Source organism: Peromyscus maniculatus, chromosome 1 (genome assembly GCF_049852395.1).
Source record: "Peromyscus maniculatus bairdii isolate BWxNUB_F1_BW_parent chromosome 1, HU_Pman_BW_mat_3.1, whole genome shotgun sequence".
NCBI classification, from domain to species: Eukaryota; Metazoa; Chordata; class Mammalia; order Rodentia; family Cricetidae; genus Peromyscus; species Peromyscus maniculatus.
Genome location: NC_134852.1, coordinates 147,711,420 through 147,731,419, shown reverse-complemented (window position 1 = coordinate 147,731,419; position 20,000 = coordinate 147,711,420). Strand labels below are relative to the sequence as shown.

The following is a 20,000-nucleotide window of genomic DNA, read 5'->3' as shown; positions in this document are numbered from 1 at the left end:
TTTTGGCAAGTTGTTTCTGGTGTAGGGGCGTGAGGCACCTAATGCAAAGTTCCCTTTTGCTGTTGGCCTGTGGTGGGCTGTCCTGTGGGTGGGTTGGCCCCTCTTCCCACAACCCTTGGGTTTAAAACCTGCCATAGGCGGTCCCCCAGTACCCTGGAACAATTAGTTCTAGAATTACTAGAAGCAGGTTTAAGGAGACATATGGTGGCGATTTTCATATGAATGATGCCCTGTGGCCTTTCCTGCAAACTAAAACCCTGGAACATTTGCTGATCTTTTCCTTAAAGAACCATAGGCCCAGAGTCTCTGGGTGACAGGAGGGAGCATTCCGAGACGATGGTCCAATTTGTGCTCATTTTGTAATTATATCCAACTGGCAAGTGTCCGCCTCTCAGGGCCTGCACCGCTGAGCGCTTGTTCATGTGTGGTTTCTGTAGCTGATAACCCCCCACGCCATCCGAGTGCAGACACCGCCGCGGCACATCCCCGGAGTTGTTGAAGTCACCCTCTCCTACAAGTCTAAGCAGTTCTGCAAAGGTGCTCCTGGGCGCTTTGTCTACACTGGTGAGTACGCAGCTCCGGCCTCTGTGGGGCAGTGGTGGGTGCTCCTTCTCAGTGGGAGCCTCGTGGGGGTGGGTGTCCAGGGGCCCCACGGGGAGGTTCAAGTGAGGCATGGCAGGCTGTTGAGTTTTATCAGGTGCACGTTTCCACCTGCATCTGAGACAGCGTACGGTGGCCTGACAGATGCAGCACTGTGACCTTGGAATTTCCTCCCATCTGAAGGCCTCTGCCTCTCACCGACAGAGCAAAGTGGTGCATGGAGGGAGAGTTATTGGTAACTGCAGCAGCTTCCAGCTTCCCTGAGAGTGGCTGCCTCATGCCTGGCTGCATGCAAGGCCTTGTGCCCGTTCCCTTCTCCCCCCACTTGTCAATCAGGCTCATCACTGCTTTTCAGCTGTGACTGGGAAGGGGAAATCATAGCTTGTCACATACCTAAGCTTCCAGTGGAAGCCAGATCTCTTTGCTGGAGCCTGGGATCTTAGCCCCTGCAGGGTGCTGTTGCTTACAGGGGATCTACATTCTGGAGAGTATTATTTATGTAGTAAGTATGTAGCCTAAGCCCTGGTGGATAGGATGGGTGGCCTGTGTGACTCCCCATAAGTGGTGTATCAGAGGTGTTTACATGCTGCTTTGCCCACACAAGTTCTTGATTGACGTGATTTGCTTGAGATTGCCATGGAGAAATGCCACAAATTAACTTCCGCTTAAGACAGGCATGTCTGCATTTTGGCTTTTACCCTCAGTCAGTTCCCCAAGCTGTAAGGCCTGAGGAATGATTTTGATGCAGAACAACACCTGCCGAAGCCCAGCGGAGGTGGAAGGGATGGGCGCTAGTTGATTATTTGTGGATGTGCAGGGCCTGGGTGACTTCCACATTGCAGGGCTTGGAGCCCTGGGCTTGACCACTCTTGTACCACCTGTAGGTGCCCTGGGGCTGAGCTGGTATCCCTGGGACTGAGCACCCACTGGGTGCTCCCCTCTATTCTGTCCAGCAGACAGGTTACATGGAGGGTTCTGGGGCCCTTCCTTCCACATTGAGGTTCCTGGAGATCATGGGAGTGAAAACTCCTTTCCTTTTTTAGGAAGTCCTGAAGGAGCAGAGTGGCAACATACAGACTCCATGCTCCTCAATAGGCCTGCTGCCACCCAAGGCTGGGCTTGGGTCCTTACTCTAGAGACATCCAGCTCCTGACAGCCCAGCACCCCTAACTGGCCAATGTGGGACATCAGGATTCTTAGAATTGAAGGATACAGGGGAGTGGGCATAGCAAAAAGTTTATGTGCCCATCCACTTTGGGATCTGGATATTCTTGGCCTCCTGTAAAGTCTAGAGGTTGAGAGAGAACAGTTCCTCTAGATTCTGAAGCCCCCAGTGCATTAAAAGTAAAAGTATGTCAAAACAAAATGATAAAAATTGGGACATCTTTTAAAAACTGTGTGCAGGTGGTCTCCCAAATTCCAATACTTCTGCTTATTTCTGGCTTTTCTGGTGGTAGGAAGATGTGCCCACCTAGTCATCACCAGTATGTACTTTTTTTTTTTTTTTTTTTTTTTTTGGTTTTTCGAGACAGGGTTTCTCTGTGTAGCTTTGCGCCTTTCCTGGAACTCACTTGGTAGCCCAGGCTGGCCTCGAACTCACAGAGATCCGCCTGCCTCTGCCTCCCGAGTGCTGGGATTAAAGGCGTGCGCCACCACCGCCCGGCCAGTATGTACTTTTTTATTTTCAGTATAGTGTTCAGTAAACTACACTGTATTATCAAATGGGCTTCACACTAGATAGTTTTTGTAAGTGCTCTGCACATACTTAAGGTAGGCTGTGCTCAGCGATGATGTTCAGTGCATTAGATGTCTTGAATTCACATTCAACTTAAGATATTTTCAACTTACAATATTAAATATTAACCCATAGTCAATTCAGGGACATCTACATACTCCTTCAAATAATTGCCTTTGCTGTTCAGCAAAGGACACTCACACTGGATGTCCAGTTCCTGGGGAGGTAAAAAGTTGGAATCCTATCTCAGGCCTGGTTGGGCATCCCCAGCATCTTTGTCTTGGGGTCATGTGTATGAACGAACTACAGCCCCCCCCCCCAACCACACACACACTCACATTCAATAAACCTCCTCGAGGCAGCTGTTGGCGTGGGTACCACACATGTCTGAGTCTCTAGCCAGGAACTTCAGGCTATAGAGGCAGCAGGCCCCATGCAAAGACCCAGGATATTTGCCTGGACAGCTCTGTGCTCCAGGGTGCTGGCTGTGGATTTGAACTCCTCCGAGTTCAGTCTTCTCTCCTCTCTTCCTCATGGGGTTTTTGGCAAGGATCCAGGACAACTTCAAGTGTCTGACACACAGAGGACACTTAATAAATAGTACCGGCTGTGGAGAGCTACTGACATTTTGGACTTCTGCTAAGGTCCACGGGAACCTGTTCATGTCTCGAGTCCGTTGGAGGTAGACATGATGTGTACTTGCTCTTATACTGACACCAAGCTGTGGGAGACATGTCAGGGCTGGGTGGACTGAGCAAGTTCCTATGCTGCTCATGTGGCCTGGCTTGGCTGGTAGCACCCGAGTGAGCCTGTGTCCACAGTTGGCAAGGCGGGCCTGCTCCTCTGGAGCGTGTCTTCCTTGTTCTCAAGTTAGATTGTTATGAGGGCCTACTGCATTATTTGGGAGCTGCACTAGGCAAATCCTTCCCCAAGTCTTTGTATCCTTGGACTTTTTGTGTGAGTGTTGAAGATGGCTGCTTTTAGAAGTGGGGGACTTTCCTTACTAGCATTTTGATGGCAAGAGAGGTCCCGGGCCTGCTTTCCCTCCTTTGCCTGCAGATGGGTCCTGGTTTGATCACTTGTGAATAAATGCAGGTGTGTAGGGTAGGAGGAGCTGCTTGTCATTGGCCGGCAGGGGTCATGTGGTAGCAGCCCCAGGTACCAGCTCTCCTGGGTGAGCGGGGAAGGCCACTCTCTGAAGCTCCTTGCTCTCTGGCCAGGTGGCATGCCCTCCTTGACCAGTGTCCATTGTCCCCAAAGGAAAGCGGTATCTCCCGAGCTTGTTAGAGCCACACAAGTCTTTCTACAGACTCACTGTCCATTTTGCATGGCTGCATCTACTTTCAAGCTGATTGGACTCGTTAGCCCCCAAAACTCAGGTCCTGCTGGCCCGGGGTGGAGGGTTTCCTGCTTCCCCATGTGGGTGTTTGCTGCGAGGCTATGCAAACTCAAACTCAGTCCTTCTTACTAGTGTGTGTGTGTGTGTGTGTGTGTGTGTGTGTGTGTGTGTGTGTGTGTGTCTGGGATCATTACCGGGAATATACATTTCACATATTCACATATGTGTGTGTAAGGGATAGAGGACTCTATATTCTCAGGGAGCTGAGGAAAGGTGAGGTCATAACCTGTCTGGCCTGGAAGCTTCTGTCTGATTTGCATTGCCCTGAAATTGATGGGGACAATGAGGTAATCACAGGGACTCATTCTCCCCAATGAAAACTGAGCCAGCCCCTTTGGATGTCACAACATGGGCGCCGTCCCCTGGGCATCTGGTTCCCATCAGTGTGCCCAGGCCCCGGAGGCTGCTGGGACACCTTCACATTTAACCTTCCCGGCATGAGGCCAGCTGTGGGGCCGCAGGGCCACTGGATAATGAACCTGGGCTTGGAGGAGGGGCTGCCACCAGCCTGCCAGAGCCTGGGAGGGACTTGGCAGAGGTCTAAATGAGCTGTTTACAGTGACCTGAGAAACACCAGATTTTTCAAAACCAGACCCTATTAGTCAACCCAGAGTGGTCGTGCTCAGCCTCTGCCCCCGGAAGGGGAAGGCTGGCCAGGCCCTATCCATCCAGCCCCTTGGCTGCTGTTCCCAGTCCCTCTCAAGTCACAATTACCTTGGGAGGCTGTGGCGGTTCAGTTGATTAGCACGGTGAATTAAAAGAATGAGCCACAAACGACATGTCCAGCTCTTCCATAGGAGTCCTCTGTATTCCCAGCGAGCCTCACCCCTGCTGTAAGAAGGTCAGAAATTAGAGAGAGAGAACAATTTTCAAGCGGCTAGCACTTAGGAGCAGAATTAACAATCACTGTGTATGTAATTGCCAGTTAATAGTAAATTGCCTTTAGACTGTAAAATGCAATATAAACTGGTGGGCACCTAAAATTAAATTAATGAGATATTTGCTGCATTTAAAAGCGAATAGTTCAAATTAATAACCAAGTGCAATGCTTGTTTTAATATTTGTCTAATAGCATACCATTGACTTGTTTAATAATAATTAAAACAGTCCTGGAATCGCCTACCTGAGGAACTCACCATACAGGAAAATCAAGCAGCTTTCGCTTTTATAATTTTACTGGTACAAACACACCAAATTGTTAAGAGTAATAAAAGAAATTATTTTTTAATTAGAATAGAAACATTATGGCATTACCTGATTAAGCTGGCTTTGTAATTTGTATGCTTCTAATTGAGATTATGTTTTCATGAAAACTCCTTTTGCAGATCTGTTTTCAAGTGGTGTGTGTGTGTGTGTGTGTGTGTGTGTGTGTGTGTGTTTCCTTAAAATGGACATTTGGCAGAATATTTCCTGATTAACAAAAGATTGGAGGCTGCTGGTGTGGCTTGGGTTTAAGCCTAGTTCACAAGACTCCAGGAATGGGACTTGGGGGCTTTTTCTGTTGACCTCTTGCCCTGAAGTTTGATTGACCCACCCTCATTTTAGAGAATTCTTTTTTGCTCAATTAAAGAAATTATCACAAATTACTGGGAGTCAACATGTCGCCAGTAACAGACTGAGCCCAGTCACTCAACAAGATGTTGGCAGGCGGCGTGGACGCAACTAAAGTGGACGCACGGCGGATACCTGGAAGGGCCCCAGGTCTGTGATGCGGTCATTGGATGGGAACATTTCCATAAAGACGCGTGTGTGCATTTGACGTTAGGCTTGGGAAACCATCTCTCAGCCAGTTATTGCAAGCCATTTGTGTTCTTTCTCAGACGGTTTCTGGGCTTGTCTTTTTATACAGAGGTCAGGTTGTGCCTGGAAAAGGGCTCCATATTGAGGGATGTCAGTTCTGTACTGCACCTGTCTGGAGACAGTTTCCCGCTGAGTCTCCTGGCTGGCTTCCACCTTCCATGCCGTTTCCCCTTACCTGGGAAAGCCCTTGTGTTCCTGGCCCGTGGGAAGGTTGCTTGTGAATATTGAGACGTGGTTCTGTCCACAAAATGGAACCCTAACACCCTACGCCACAGCTAGCCAGCTCTCCTCTCCTCTCTCCCAGGCCTGTGGTCCCACTGACAAATCACTTGCGTCTGTAGAAAAAATGATTTTAAATTGCCGCCCACAATTCCTGTCCTTCGCACTCTGTTAAACCGGATGTTAAACATGAACTACCCAATGGTTCCAGCCCTAAGCTCTGAGCCACCAGTGTGTACAATCCAGGGACACATACTGTCCTGCTGGCTCTTGGAATGTGGGGATCTTGACGCAAAGTCATCAACGATCCCATCCTCCCCTGCCAAGGCAGCCAATGGCACGCGACTTCCCCTTCCTGTCTTCCGTGGGTATGATGTGATCGTACCTCTCACCCCTGATGGTGATTCACAGCCACCAGTTCTCGGGTGTTTCAGACAGTCTGTGTTCCCTTCACACCTGGTCATCCCCCGGTAATGGACAGCCTTGGATACAATGGCTCTTAAGTCGAGTGACTAATCTTCCAGGGCAGCATGGGGCTGTGCTGGCAGCCCAGGCCATCTTTCGGCTCCCAGATTTGAAGCTTTGTCCAGCTAGTCCATGACTCAAACGACAGCATCTTCCTCCTCCTCCTTCTCGCCTTTTGTCACATGTTGGCATGGATGGCAGAGGGTGGTGGTTTTTGTTTTTTGTTTTGTTTTGTTTTCTTACAAGGACTAGCTGGTAAGCGTCCCTGCCTCAGCCCCTTCCCCTGGGAGTGAGGACTGAAGGCTGTGGCTGAGTCCCCTAGGTAGAGCCTCAGGCTGGGAGGTAGCATTCACCTGGTGACCTCCCTGGGGTAGCACGCGGCACTGCCTGAGCCACAATCAGCGAAACTGCTGCGTGCCCAGTGGGTGCCGGGGGTACGGCTGGAGAACGTACCCCTTTAAAGAGGGTTGTGTGAAGGAGGCCCCCTGTCCCTGTGGTCTCCTCTTTCCTGTCTCGAAGGAGGGCAGGAGAATGAGGCACAGCACAAGTAGACAATTTGTCCTAATCAGTGACACCCATTTACCAGAATTGCTTAAAATGAACTATACCTCATACAGAAATCGCACATTTAGAGAGTTCCATTCATCATGTGAAAATTGAGGGCCAGTAAACTTTTCTGCCCCTCCAGTGGGATCATAGGCATGCATCAAAATGTTAAAAATGATTGGTGAGACGGAGCTGTCACCCATTTATCAAGGAAAAGAACATTATTTGCTAATTTCCCAACCAGGCTGGTGACAGGGTGCTTCGTCTTTAGACCCACGGTGACCAGCGTGGCCTTTTTGTTATTAGTACAAGTCAAGTGCTTTTGGGCTGTTGCTAAGAAGACACATTTGTCTGTCATCACAGGGGCTTTGGTTGCTTTCCAACTGGCTGTGACCAGGTCTGCTCCATGTGCCCGATTGGCTGTGTATGTTGGGGCTGCGTGAACCCAAGAGGGGAGACGGACTGATAAATCACAAAGTTTCCATACCAAGGTGAAGGTATTGACTTCGCAGCCCACTTGACAAGACGTGGCTTCCAGGAGATGGCCATTCGTCTTACCCAAAGGACAAAAGGGTCATTGGCTTCACTTAGGATAGGCAAGATGTGGATAGTTGAGACAGGCCTGACTTTTCTTCTTTGACACGGCAGGGTCCCTGTTTCTTAACCTCCATCCCTGGAAGTGCTGTGTAGGGGAGGTTTTTTTTTTGTTTTTTTTTTTTTTCCAGTTCTGGCTGGGAAAGATCCATGTCTGAAAACACCCTTGGAAAAAAGACACTGGGGGTGGTGGTGGTAGGGGGGGGGCAGTCTTTGGCTTAGGATATACCACAGCTGGGTGACAAGGGCGCACACAGCAGCCACCTGCCACAGCCGTGAACACACTACAGGAGCCTGGACTCACAGAGACCCACCTGCCTCTGCCTCCCGAGTGCTGGGATTAAAGGCGTGTGCCACCACCGCCAGGCCCTTTGGGTGATTTTTAACTCAACAAACAAAATGGAAGTCTGTGATGCGGATTGTTGGCTCTGGATAACTACAAAGTTTCCTGGTGCCCCGATGAGCAGATGGGATAATTTGGTTTTGCAGGCATGGGCTGATGGAGTGGTGCAGATCTGGTGAAGGTGCAGTAGGGACCATGTGGCAGTTTGAAACACCAACTCCATGGCGACCAGGAGCCACCCCAGATCTTGGTTCAGAGGACAGTTTTTATTTTGTTTTTGTTATAAAGACGCAACATTATGCTGAGCCCATTTTCTTTCTCTCTAGTCCACACAATTTTTCCTGAAACATCTCTTCTTATTCTTCTACATATGAGAACCCTATTTCTAGGCAGGAAAGGGAACCCTGAGATCTCTGAGCTTTCGGAGGCCCAGGTCTGTCCCTTTAGGCATCCTGTGGCCACAGAGAAGTTGAAAGTCTGGAAGGCGATGGGGTTAGACTTGGGGCTTCTGCTTCCATCTCTTCACCTCCTCCCCTTTATCTCTGATTGGCATCTCTCCTTTGGCCTCCATGGGGTGGAGAAGTGCCTTGGCCTTTGTTCCTTGGTCCTGGCCAACATCTTGGCTCCATGTCAGTGTAGACACCCCGATGTGTGAGTAATAGCCATTCATCACTTACCCCTCAGTGTTTTTCCTTTGATGGCGGTACTCCCAACACAGAATCCTTCACAGAAGCTTAAGCCTGTTAGCACTCAGGGGCACACACATCAAGAGTCCAGGCTCCTGTAGTGTGTTCATGGCTGTGGCAGGTGGCTGCTGTGTGTGTCCTTGTCATCCAGCTGTGGTATATCCTAAGCCAAAGACTGAAGAATTTCCTTATGTGCTTCCTGTGGGTGGAAACAGCAGTCACTCCCCAAGTGAACTTAGCTTGCTTCTTGTTAGTGAGACCAGCTTGTAGCTAACAGAGGCCACAGCCTCACAAGGCCTCCAGCCTTCTGGAAACTCTGTGCCCACAATGCTGGCATTCTGCTTTGAACAGGACCCCAGGTTCTCTTTAGGGCTTTGTCATGGCATTATTAGAGAAACCGGGTCCCACATCCACCCGTGGATGATGGACCTTCTCCCTCAGTTGGGAAAGCCAGATGATTGGGATGGCCACCAAGGGGAGCACAGTGTCTCAGTTTTAAACACAGTGTGGTGGTGAAGCACAGAGATTTGCCTTCTGGGGTCTGTGTTTATCTCGTGCCTATCTAGGCTGGGGTCTCAGTAGGGCACCGTGGCTGACTTTTGGGAAGGGAAATCAGTAGCTCTTTAGGTGCTCAAGGATGGGGGTATCTCCGTGAGGGGGAAACACATCTTGACTGCTCAGCAGTGAGTTCTTGCCAAGGGCAGTCATTCTTGTCTTCATCCTGGAAGCCTGCCTGGGATCTACATGGCCCGTGACAGACATCCAGTGTGAACGTTGCTACAACCCCACTGACTCTTGTGGGAAAGAAACAGGTGTCGCGAGCAGTTAATAAAAGCAGCCTTAATGCAAACAGTTCTCTCAGGCCCTGTGTTCAGGGGGTAGATATGGCTCTCTGAGAACTTGTAGGTGGCAGAGCTGTGGGATTTTCTCTGGAAATGGCTCTGGAGGTTGTACCACAGGTGCTCAGTACGGGTGTGAAGGATTTCTGAGAAGAATGTGATCCCCCTCTTGGGTGGCCAGGGAGAAAGTGGAGGGCATGAGAAGCTATGAAGAGCATAGGTGAGGACCTGCCTTCTCAAGTCACAAGACAACTTGTGATCTCCAACATGTATGAAAGCAGAGCTTGGCCGACCGACCCTCCTGCTCCCTCTCTCCCTCCTCCTTCCTCCTTCCATCCCTTCCTTCCTCCTTCCCTCCCCCTTCTAATTTTTTTGACAATTTCATCTTGTATATTATATCCTTTTGGTCATTTTCACACTCTATTTACTTTTCCTGTTCCTGCCTCCAACTGAAAGCCATTTTCTTCCCAACCAGACCTCTCCTGTTTTCATGTTTTTTTTTTTTTTTTTTTTTTTTAAATCTCACCATGTAGCCCAAGTTGTCTTTGAGTGCCTGATCCTCCTGCCTCTACCTCCTGAGAGCTGGGATCACAGGCTTGTAGCACCACATCCGGCCATCAGGACTACATTGTATGGCACAGGCAGAGAGTACAGGGTTCCAGCGCTTGGGTTAATCCTGGCCGTGTCTGTAAAGGCTTTGTCTCCAAATAGGTCTCTCCTTCTATACTCAGCCTGAAAGACCTGCAGTTGAGATGCCGCTGGGAAGACTGAAAGGTAGACCATGTTGGGAAATGCTAAGTGGGAGTGCCTCAGCCCAAGGCTGGGCCCTACCTTCCCCGGTCAGCATGGGTTCCTGCCATCTCTAGGAGCACCCGTATTGTCTGCATGCAGAAGGACATTTCCTCAGCACAGGTGTACCCGGATTAAAGCCTTTACTACTTTTCCCCCACCTCCAGTTAGTGTGTGAGCTAATGGGTTCCATTACGCCATTTTCACATTTTCGTAACATGCATTGTTTTATTTTTCTCTCCTCCATATTGCCACTTCCTGTTCCTCTCTTCTTCCCTTTGGACCCTTCCTACCCCCTCAGAGTCTCCCTTCTACTTAAAAAAAAAATTCTAAATTTTGCCTACGAGGAAAAACATTCAACATTCATCTGGGTCTGGCTTATTGCACTTAACATAATGGCGATCTCCAGATCCAACCATTTTCCTGAAGATCTATGATTTCTGTGGGTTTTGTTTTGTGTTTTTCATGTGTAAGACTCCATAATGTGTCTATGCTTCTTCCTTACCTCTTCTGCTGACGGACATCTGGGCTGGTCCTGTATCTTGGCTAATGTGAATAGTGCCACGACCAGCACGTGGTTGCCAATACTAGAGACCTCACATCTGCTTTGATGATTCTTTGGGTGTAGTTTACCTACCAAGACAGTCAGCAGAAGCCGAGAATCTACGAGCAAAAGGTTCTTTATACACACAGTGTTATACAACCCTCAGTCTAACCCAATGATTTTATCCAGCACAGACTGTCACTCTGTTCTACATTCGCATTTCTTCCTCCAGTCCTTGGCTTTGGCAGTTACTGGTCTAATCCTTGCCCCTGTAGATTTGCCTGTACTGGTTATTTCTCAAAAGCAGATCCTACAGTCTGTGGCCTTTGGGGCTGGCTTCTTTCACTTAGCATACGATATTCTCAGGCTGCACTGTGGCATGTGTCAGGGTGACAGTTCCTTACATGTCTGAGTATATCTCATTGTATAGATGTACCACATCTGCTTATATGTTTATAGGTTGATGGGTGTCTAGATATTAGGGAGAAGGCTACATGAATATAAGACAAAGAGGATGATCATTTTGTACCTCAAAATTGGAGGTGCTTCATAGCTTTATCATGTAGGTTGGTGTCTTCCGGAAGCCTAGCCACCATACCTTAGTACCTTGAAGCACCAGCTATGTGCCCTGCTCTGAACAAGGCAGGCATGTGACATAGGGTTACCTTGAATGGTCCTCCTTACACTTTTTAAGAAGTAGGGGTTTGCAGATGACCACAGAGCAGGGCCACTCCGTTCCCAGGAGGGACCTTTGTTTTAAGCCATGGCCCGAGCACCTACAGCCTGGGAGAGCTGTCTCCCTGAGCTTGCTCTGCAACTTCCCTCTGTATAGAGATTTTTCTGCAGGTTTTAAGTGTGTCTATCCATTGCCACTGGCTCTCCACAGAGTGCGTTTTCTGCTTGGCTTTTAGGACCTCCCTCCTCCTCTTATGTAATCTTTGAGAGGATGAGCACACAGGGAACTTGCTTTCCTGAAGCAGGGGGTGACGTGTGGGAGCTTGTGGTGGCTGCATGATGTTGAGAGTGGTTCTCACTCATTGGAGTCTCCCTTTCGGACACACTTCTCTACCTGGAGAGCTGGGGAAATTGCCAGGACAGCCCCGGGGAGTAAGTTGGTACACCGGGGATAGGCAGCTCTTAGATCTTTATCTGGTGTGTATCTGTGCTGTAGTAGCCTGGGATGGGCATGTGTGGTGACGAGAGCTTAGGCTCCAGGGCCTGGGTTTTCTTTCTCTGCAGGGCTGGGCTTGGTTGGTGGAGTTCCCCCATGCCTATGCACGCCACAATCCCATGCATTCTTTGAGGTATGTAAACAAAAGTGTTTGAATGCCGTCCAATAGTTGTCAGCAAGGGTATTATTTTGGTAACAAGGAAGGTGGGCTGCCCCCTTTTCTGCATTTGGTGTCACATCACAATGCTGCCATCCGCTGCCAGGCAGTGGTGAATGGAAGCGGGTCCCTGTACAGGAGGCCCGGTTGAGCTGCCCGTATGAATACCAGAACAGTATTCCCTGTGTGAGCAGGGAGGCTTCAGGTTCCAATTAGAAGTCAACTGTGGAGCTTTTCTTATTCCAAGAAGACATGCAGATGAAGCATGATAGGTTCTGTAGGAACTGGTGGGAAACTGAGGCTGACCATAGGTGGGCCTGGCATTTGGAATGCACCCCCCACAATGGACCAGAGCAGATACCAGCCAAGTAGAAGCCACTCAAGGGAGACTTCAAATTTGGGGTTGGCCTCCAGGCACAGAAGGGTGACCTTATGTCTTCCCTGTTTGTCCCTTGGCCAGGCCAGCACCCCAGTGAGTGATGCAGGAACCGCGTGGTCTTTGTGTTTCCCATGCACACCACAATGTCTGGCTCACCCTGCCGAGTTCTGTGATTGAAATTCATTGCCAAATTTATTGAGAAATTAATGAGAAAAGCTGCGAAGTATTGACTTTGAGAGGAAAACACAACTCATCTTGAATGAGGAGGAAAATGCAGCAATAATTTAGCCACTATTGATTTGGCCCTGTCCATGTATTGATCTTCATTTTACAATATTAATTTGCACCTGCAATCGGCTGCAAAGGGAACCGATTTCATTTTGTGGCCGCGTTAGTGTGCAAAGCATTAGGTGTTCTTAAGCGGGGAGATTCACACGTTGGGTTGGGAAGTCAGGTTTCCCCCCATTCCTGCCTGTTACTGAAATGGACTAAAAATTAAAATTTTTTGTTCAACAAAATATGAAAGCAAAAACCCATGTAAACCATGGCCCTCCTCCCTGCTGCCCGGCTGCTTCTCATCCACACTAGGAGCCGTCAGCTGCTTGCGACTCCAGCCACCCCTCATCATCATGCCCGGATCAGTTCAAAGTTCATGAAATTTCTATGAGCATTGATCTCGCTCCATTGATTTTTTTTTTTTTTTTGCAGCAGATCTTTGAAATTTTAATTTCCCGAGCATCTGAATTTCTTATAGATGAAATGCGCTTGCAGGAGACAGTTGATGATAAAGTGGAGAACTTAGCATCATTTTAAAGCCTAAAAAAGGGGGAGAGAAAAACCCAGGCATTTGGGGACTTAGTGTAGTGTTTTGAGGTGGAATGATGAAAGGGCTCTAGTCGGGAAGGGGGGACATCCGGGGAGGGGGCTAAGTATCAATTTTGACTTCCGAAGCCACACATTTTTTAATGCAACTTCTTATACAGTCATTTTTGAAAGAAAAGCTATCTGGAGAAACAGCGGGGCAGAGAAGCATTCTTCACGGGGCAATCGTTTGCTCACAGCAGTCTTTATCACCTGGTCAAGCTCACCTAGTTACTTATCAGTGGGACATTTAATAACCTCAAGGTGATATAATTGCTATTGGCATTTTTCCCCCTTGGATTCGGCTGGTTAATGTGTAAACTACTTGTCAGCAAATAGCACTTTGTCACTAAAATCACCAACACCCTCTAGAGGAATGTCTTTGTATTGAGCAATTTAATTTTACTTTATTTAATTTTTACACATTACAACCTGTGTTCATTCAGGCACACTGACGGCTTGTAGTCTGTTGGGGCAGGGTCTGGGTATCCCTGTTAGTAAAATATACTATATCTTATTTAACAAACCCATTGCCTTAATTGAAGCGCGTTCTTGTCCCTCGGAAAAGGAACTACAGATGTTCTTATTATGTAGTTATGTTGCTAATGTGAAAAACGGCCTCATTATGAGGATCTGTTTGTAGCAAGAAAATTACTGCATTATGACAAATGCATGATTGGGAAGTTACAGGAAGCCGATCATTATTGAAATGAAACTGGGGCTCACTTAATAGCTGCAGCCAGCAGCTGGAATGGAGCAAATGAATGTCTTCCTGTTGTTATTGTTGGAGTCAGGGTTTTTGGGCAGGAGACTCTGCTGCACCGCAACCTGCATGCTGGCTTGGAGAGGCAGCGCTAAAAGCAGCTGTTTCCTACCTGGGAGTCTCCCCCTGTGTGTTTAATGACACTCTTTGAAAGACACAACTGTGCTGAAGGAGCAATTACTCCAGCAGTCCTTAAAGGCGGACCACTGCTCTCTGGCTGGCAGCCTGAGCCAGGTCTCCCTGGAATGGGGGAAGGTGGCCAGGAGGTTGTTGTCACAATTACACTTTGTCACTGTGGCCCCTCCTTCATGCAGTGTCCCCTTCCACTTCTGCCAGGAAGGAGACCCCGGGACTGGGTGGAGGGTGTCCATAGCAACACTTCCTGCTCTTGACTGCTGCCCCTGAGTGTGGGTTTCACACCACTGGGAAGCAGGCACCACTGAGCCCTGAAAGCATAGTAGCTGCTTAGTTAATTTTGGGTGGGTGGGTGAGGTGAACTTCCAAAAATACGCGGGGCTTAGTTTCATCTCCAGGAGTTGTTCTCTGTGGGGAACTAAACCAGCCCTAAACATCAATGTTTGTGATCTGCAATGTTTTCTGTGTGTCATCCGTGGTCAGGAGCATACCCCTTTACTCTCATGAGTGAATGGGGTTTACACACCAATGAATTAGCCTTTGAAGTCTGACGAAAGCCATTTACATTTTGGGATGTTGGAGAAGAGCACAGAACCCCTGAGCAGGGATGGTTGACAAAGACAGTTCAGCCATCAAACTGCAAACTCCAATGACTGATGTCACAAGAAAGAAAAACCCAGCGCTGCTGCCCATTGGTACGTCTCTAATTGCGGCAGGCCAGTTGGAGCCGCTCTGGCCCCAGCTGCAGCTCAAAGCCTGATGCCATTTTCGGCTGCCACATTAGCTCTGGCAATCCCAACTTGAACCGACATCACAGACCGTTAAAATTTTATCAATTGCGCTATGATTAATCCCCCAGTACACGGGCATGACTTAAATATTTAGAACGCTTCTTCTGTTATGACTTCAATGCATGTAAAGTAACGAGATTAACTCCAGTACACTCAAATATATTTAAATATGCGTCCTTCCCGAGCTGCAGGCTATCCAGCGTGCGGAATCGAGTCTATGTGGCCATGTCAGGCTCTATTTGTAGGACCCACGCTGGAGACTGGCCTGCATATGATAGCCGGATATCTGGCCTTTCACAGGCTGCCTGATTGCTTGCCTCATTTGGCATGGAATGTGATTCCCGGCCATTCTAGCTTCTGATTCATTCAGGTTTTATTGCTGTGTAATTTTCTTATTCTAAAATAAAAGCTCTCCAACAAAAATTACTATGCATTAGGCCACAGTAGCCTACTCAAATGGATATTAATACAGTTTATCTCCAAAAGGACGAATAATGTATTTGAAACAGATAAAAGGCCCTCCACTAAATGAGGAATGTTAATATCTTATGGCACAGTTAATAAAGAGATATTTCACAGGGGAGATTTGTTTTATGACTTTTGATACAACAGCCTTGTAATCTGACATATCTTAACGATATAATTTCACACATACATTCATCTCCTACATGCAGCAGCCCATCTTAGCTAAATTTGAATTCAGGACAAATAATGGGTGCTAATTACTTCCGGAGGGGGGATTTAGTAGGAAACCCATCTTCTTTTACAGGTTGACAGAAATCCATGCAGGAAGGTGCTAGCTTCCAGATACATTTTTTTTTTTTGATAAAGGTTATTGTTTTATTCCCCTTCAGCAGAAAAATAACATTTGTTTTTGTTGTGTTTAAGGCAGAGTTTAAATTAATTTAACCCAGTGACACATGTTCGGAGACTAAGCATGCTGCTAAATAATTCCTTGGAATAAATTGCTCGGGAACCAAATGCATTAATTTATGGCTTTGCTGATGCTGACAGATGTGAGGGGTGGGCCGACAAATATTAACATAAAACAAATTTGCTTTATTCTTCTTCATATTTCTTCTTCATCCCCGACTTGAGCTCACCCAGGGCTCCTTCTCTAATTATCCACGAGGTCAGTAAGCAAAATTGGGAAGAAGCGGAGAGATCAATACAAATTATCCCTGAGCAAACCAGTGCTGACAGTTTGAATTGCAGCATATGTTTACCCAAAATCAGGCAATTTATCTTAATATCAGCAAAGTAATGCAGTGCAGGTGAAAGGTCAGGCAATCTCTCCCCCTCATAATTACCCAGTTCTAAAACAGGAAAGTGGTATTGATTGGCCTGGCTCGGGGCTCTGTGACTGGACGTGCCAGTGCCTTGCCCTGGCTCGGCTGGGCTCTAGGCTGTAAACTCGACACGCTGAGGGTTTATTAGATGTGTGGAGAGGTCTCGCGCTTTTCTCCTCCAGTTGCAGAATTGCCTGGTGAGGATTGAACCAGTCTTCACCAGCCATGGGTAGGGATGGGCTCCTTGAGGATCTGAGGGTTGCCAGCCAGGGCAGGTGTTCCACAGGACCAGGCAATGACCCAGGGGACCCAGAGATACATGGTGGGACCCACCGCCAGAGCAGAAACTCCCAGGACTGTGAAGGCCTGCTGATGCCCCTGCCACCAAAGAGGAGACAGGTTCCAACCACTCTGCCACCTAAACACATTTGAGGTTCTAGAGCCAGGCCCCTGTGGGAGGGACATCTTCTGGTTAGAAGAGCAGCTCCAGGCCTCTTGCTGTGTCGCTCACCAAGTCTGGCGGGGACTGGCCCTGGCACGCTTTTGTACCCTGCCTGAACTTTCCTGATGTGCCAAGCCTCCTTGCTTGGGTGGTGTATTCACACTGCTAATGCCTGTTGGTTTGAATCAAGAGAGGCAAGGAGGCCCTCCTAATGAAACTGCTTTATCTGACACTTTGGGTCATAGAAGAAGAAGAAGATCAGTTCAACTGTAACACTGGAGAATGACTTTCCCGGAGTGAGTGTATGCTTATCACAAGTCATAAAGCTTCTGAAAGCTTGCATTAAAGCGCCTATCACCTGTCAGGGGCATTTGCATGAAATCAATAATGGCTGCCCATCTATCTTTTCTGATCACCTTTCATCAGGCCGATTCATTAAGTCAAACAGTCATGGTGATTAGCTGGCAGAGAGGAGAAACCTGACATGTTAGGAATGCACACTGGGCCACCTCCCCGCCCCGCCCCCAACACGCCGATCAAGAAACATAATACTTCATCTTACCCTTTTTGGACCGAGTCGTTTGCTGGGCCTGGAGCCCATCCTCCCTGATGCCCGAACTGCATTTTTGCCTGACACCCTTGCCCGTGCCGAGGCAGAGACATGACAAATTGTCCCCCCAGTCAATGCTGACAGCTTCTGATGATTAATGGTCTGATTATGAAGTGGTTTTACACATATAGAATTTACATCACAGAGAGTTAGAAATTTTGCCATGTCACATACACCAAGGCATTTTGAAGGGTTTTACTATTTGCAAAGAAAAAAGAGGGCAAAATCCCAGCAAAAGCCATGTCATGTAAAATCAATACATCGGATCAATGCTTTATTAACAAGAAAATGTCTTACTTCACATTCCTGTGCGGACCTTTGTCTCCGGGATGTATGATGGAATGTCAAATCATATTGTGGTCCTCAACTTTCGGGCGCATTATTGAGTGTACGTGCAAGGCGTCCTGGGTTGCTTACAAGACGCACCGACAGCTCAGCACTCGAGGATAATGGTGACCAATTATTGTGGAGAGCACTTTCCAAGGCAGCCCCAAGCTTCCTCTTAGGAAGCTATGGCCTTTTGTGTTCTCCCGCACTCCTCAGACCTGGGTGGCGTTAATCATCAAATTACTAATGAGTGATGGCCCAAATTGCGGGCGGAGTAATGAATAGATGGCGGCAGGTCTTATTAGTCTCCGAAAACCTCCTGATTTATGTCGTGCCATGCACCGTGGAGTTACTCCACAGAAAACGATATCTACATCAAGAAATAATGTACTCTAATAAGTATTTTCATCTTAACTCGTGTCCCCGGGCCTCCGGGCTCAGTTTTTGTTGGAGTCAGGCAGAGCCGTAATAAAGCCCGATGGCTCCTTATAAAGCTTGTTAAACACAGTGTGTGCAGTCGAATGGAGTCCCGGCTGTGATTCATGCACTGTACAGGGTGCATGTGCCTCTGATTTATGGCCACGCACAGTTCATAGTCAAAATTACAATTTGAGGGATAAAAAGATTAATTACTATTTGTGGCCGGCAATTTCATGGGGCTGGTGGATTGCAGCTGTGGAATGATAGCGCTCTATATCAGTTTGTAGTCAGCCATTCACAGATTATTAAAGCTTTGCAAGAGTAAGTGTTCCTCCTGCCTGGTCTGTGCTCAGGCAATATGCTAGACAAAAAAGGACCACGGGGATAAATCTGAAGCTAGCAATAGCCGGACATATGTCATAATTGCCAGTTTCCCATAAATCCCCGGCTGGTGAGGAACGCACCCTGTGATGCAGACGCCGCATCATGGCTCTGGTGATGGCTATATATGGCCCAAGACCTGTCACTTCGGGACTGTGCTGCCATTTTTACAATATACTGAGCTACCCTTTGACTTTCTCCCAGTCTAATTATAGATTAGAAATAATCATTGCTTTTATGTGCAAAAGAAAAGATGACCGGGCGGGGAGGGGGGGAGGGGGAGGGAGTCTATTCCTTAAGGCAGAGCTAACATGCAGGGGTGCTTGCCTGGAGGCACACCTATGTGTAAGCATGCGGTGAATGCACAATGGATGACGTAACAGTGACTGACGTGCTCTGTGTTTGTGTGTCCTGTTGCAGCCCTTAATGAGCCAACCATAGATTACGGCTTCCAGCGGTTGCAGAAAGTGATACCCAGACATCCAGGTGATCCTGAAAGGTTACCCAAGGTTAGTACAAGAGCACATGATGCCCCACACAGGACTGGTTCTGGTTTAAGGGTGGTGGGTACTTCAGGAAGAGGAATGCCAGACACCCCAAACCCTGTGCCCGTGTCAAGGCCAACAGGTATGGGGAGGGAGCTTCCTGGCCCATGCCGGGCCACTTCAGAGGTTGGTGAAGGGTGAGAGATGGTACACAGACTCTCACTCTATGTTGCTTCTTTGGAGGGCCATCTCTTTAAAGGAAGGAAAAAAATGGCTTTTCTGATAACCAATATTTTGGATTCTGCAAGGGGGACATAAACTTCCGCGTAATGAAATAGTTCAATTAAACATTTTCCACTCCAGTGGCCTGCGCTGATTTCCATCTAGGCAGCCCCAGTCTGATCTGTGATTACTTGACTCTTGTTTTCCTTTCATTTTCTAAAGCTCGATTCAGTTTAATCTTTTGTTTACAAAGCTTTTGTTATAAGTCCCTGACTTAGCGGGCTCACAAATGAAGTCCACATATTAATATCTAGGGGACTTTTCATTTAAATTCAACAAAGACAAAAGCTGGCCCCGTTGTTTATGCACATCCCACATATCACAGAAATTCCATTTTGATGTATAACATTAAAGATAAGTCAAGCTTACAATTTCCCCTCTCCTTTGATATAATTTTGTCTCTTTCAGTCTTCAGAAGCCCTCTCTGATTTCCAAGGCAGAGTTGAAAATGCAAAATGAAAAAATGAAGTCATAATACTATAACTGATTATTTTACAATCCATCCGTATGTGTGCTCAAGTCTTGACCACCTCTGAGTTTTATTAACACAATAAAACCTTTTAGACATTACCTTTTTAATACTCAGCAGGAACATAAGCAGTATCCTTAGGTTCCTTTTTAATTTGTGAACATGCTAGTAAGGGGACGTCAGATACTCACTGTTAGACCCCTCTGAGCCTGGGGAAGACATTTTTCAAATGCAGAGCAGTTAATGAAGGGGTTTTTGTTCTGAGGGTAAGCCTGGAAGCAGCACCCTTTACCCACAGGGCTTTGCTGCCAGCCTTAACCCGGGATGACTTTGTGTTGGGTGAGGCCCTGGGCTTGCCCATCCACCCAAAGAGAGTCTGTTGCTCTAGGCAGGCCATTGTCAACACAGTCCAAGGCCCAGTGACTCTAGAAAAAAGGTCCTGGCAATTGTCCTGGGGAGGTATGGCATCCAGGATTGCT

The 20,000-nt window shown here is 47.8% G+C and overlaps 1 protein-coding gene across 14 annotated transcripts in view; it reads left to right on the top strand.

Annotated features, from left to right (window-relative positions):
- The window catches only part of Ebf3 (EBF transcription factor 3), a 120,266-nt gene that overhangs the window by 88,945 nt on the left and 11,321 nt on the right, over positions 1–20,000 (top strand). For all 14 annotated transcript variants that reach the window (XM_016006090.3, XM_016006094.3, XM_016006091.3 and 11 more), the window contains exons 10-11: positions 438–564; positions 18,706–18,794. In XM_016006090.3, the coding sequence (XP_015861576.1) occupies positions 438–564; positions 18,706–18,794 (216 nt within the window). The remainder of the gene's footprint in view (positions 1–437; positions 565–18,705; positions 18,795–20,000) is intronic.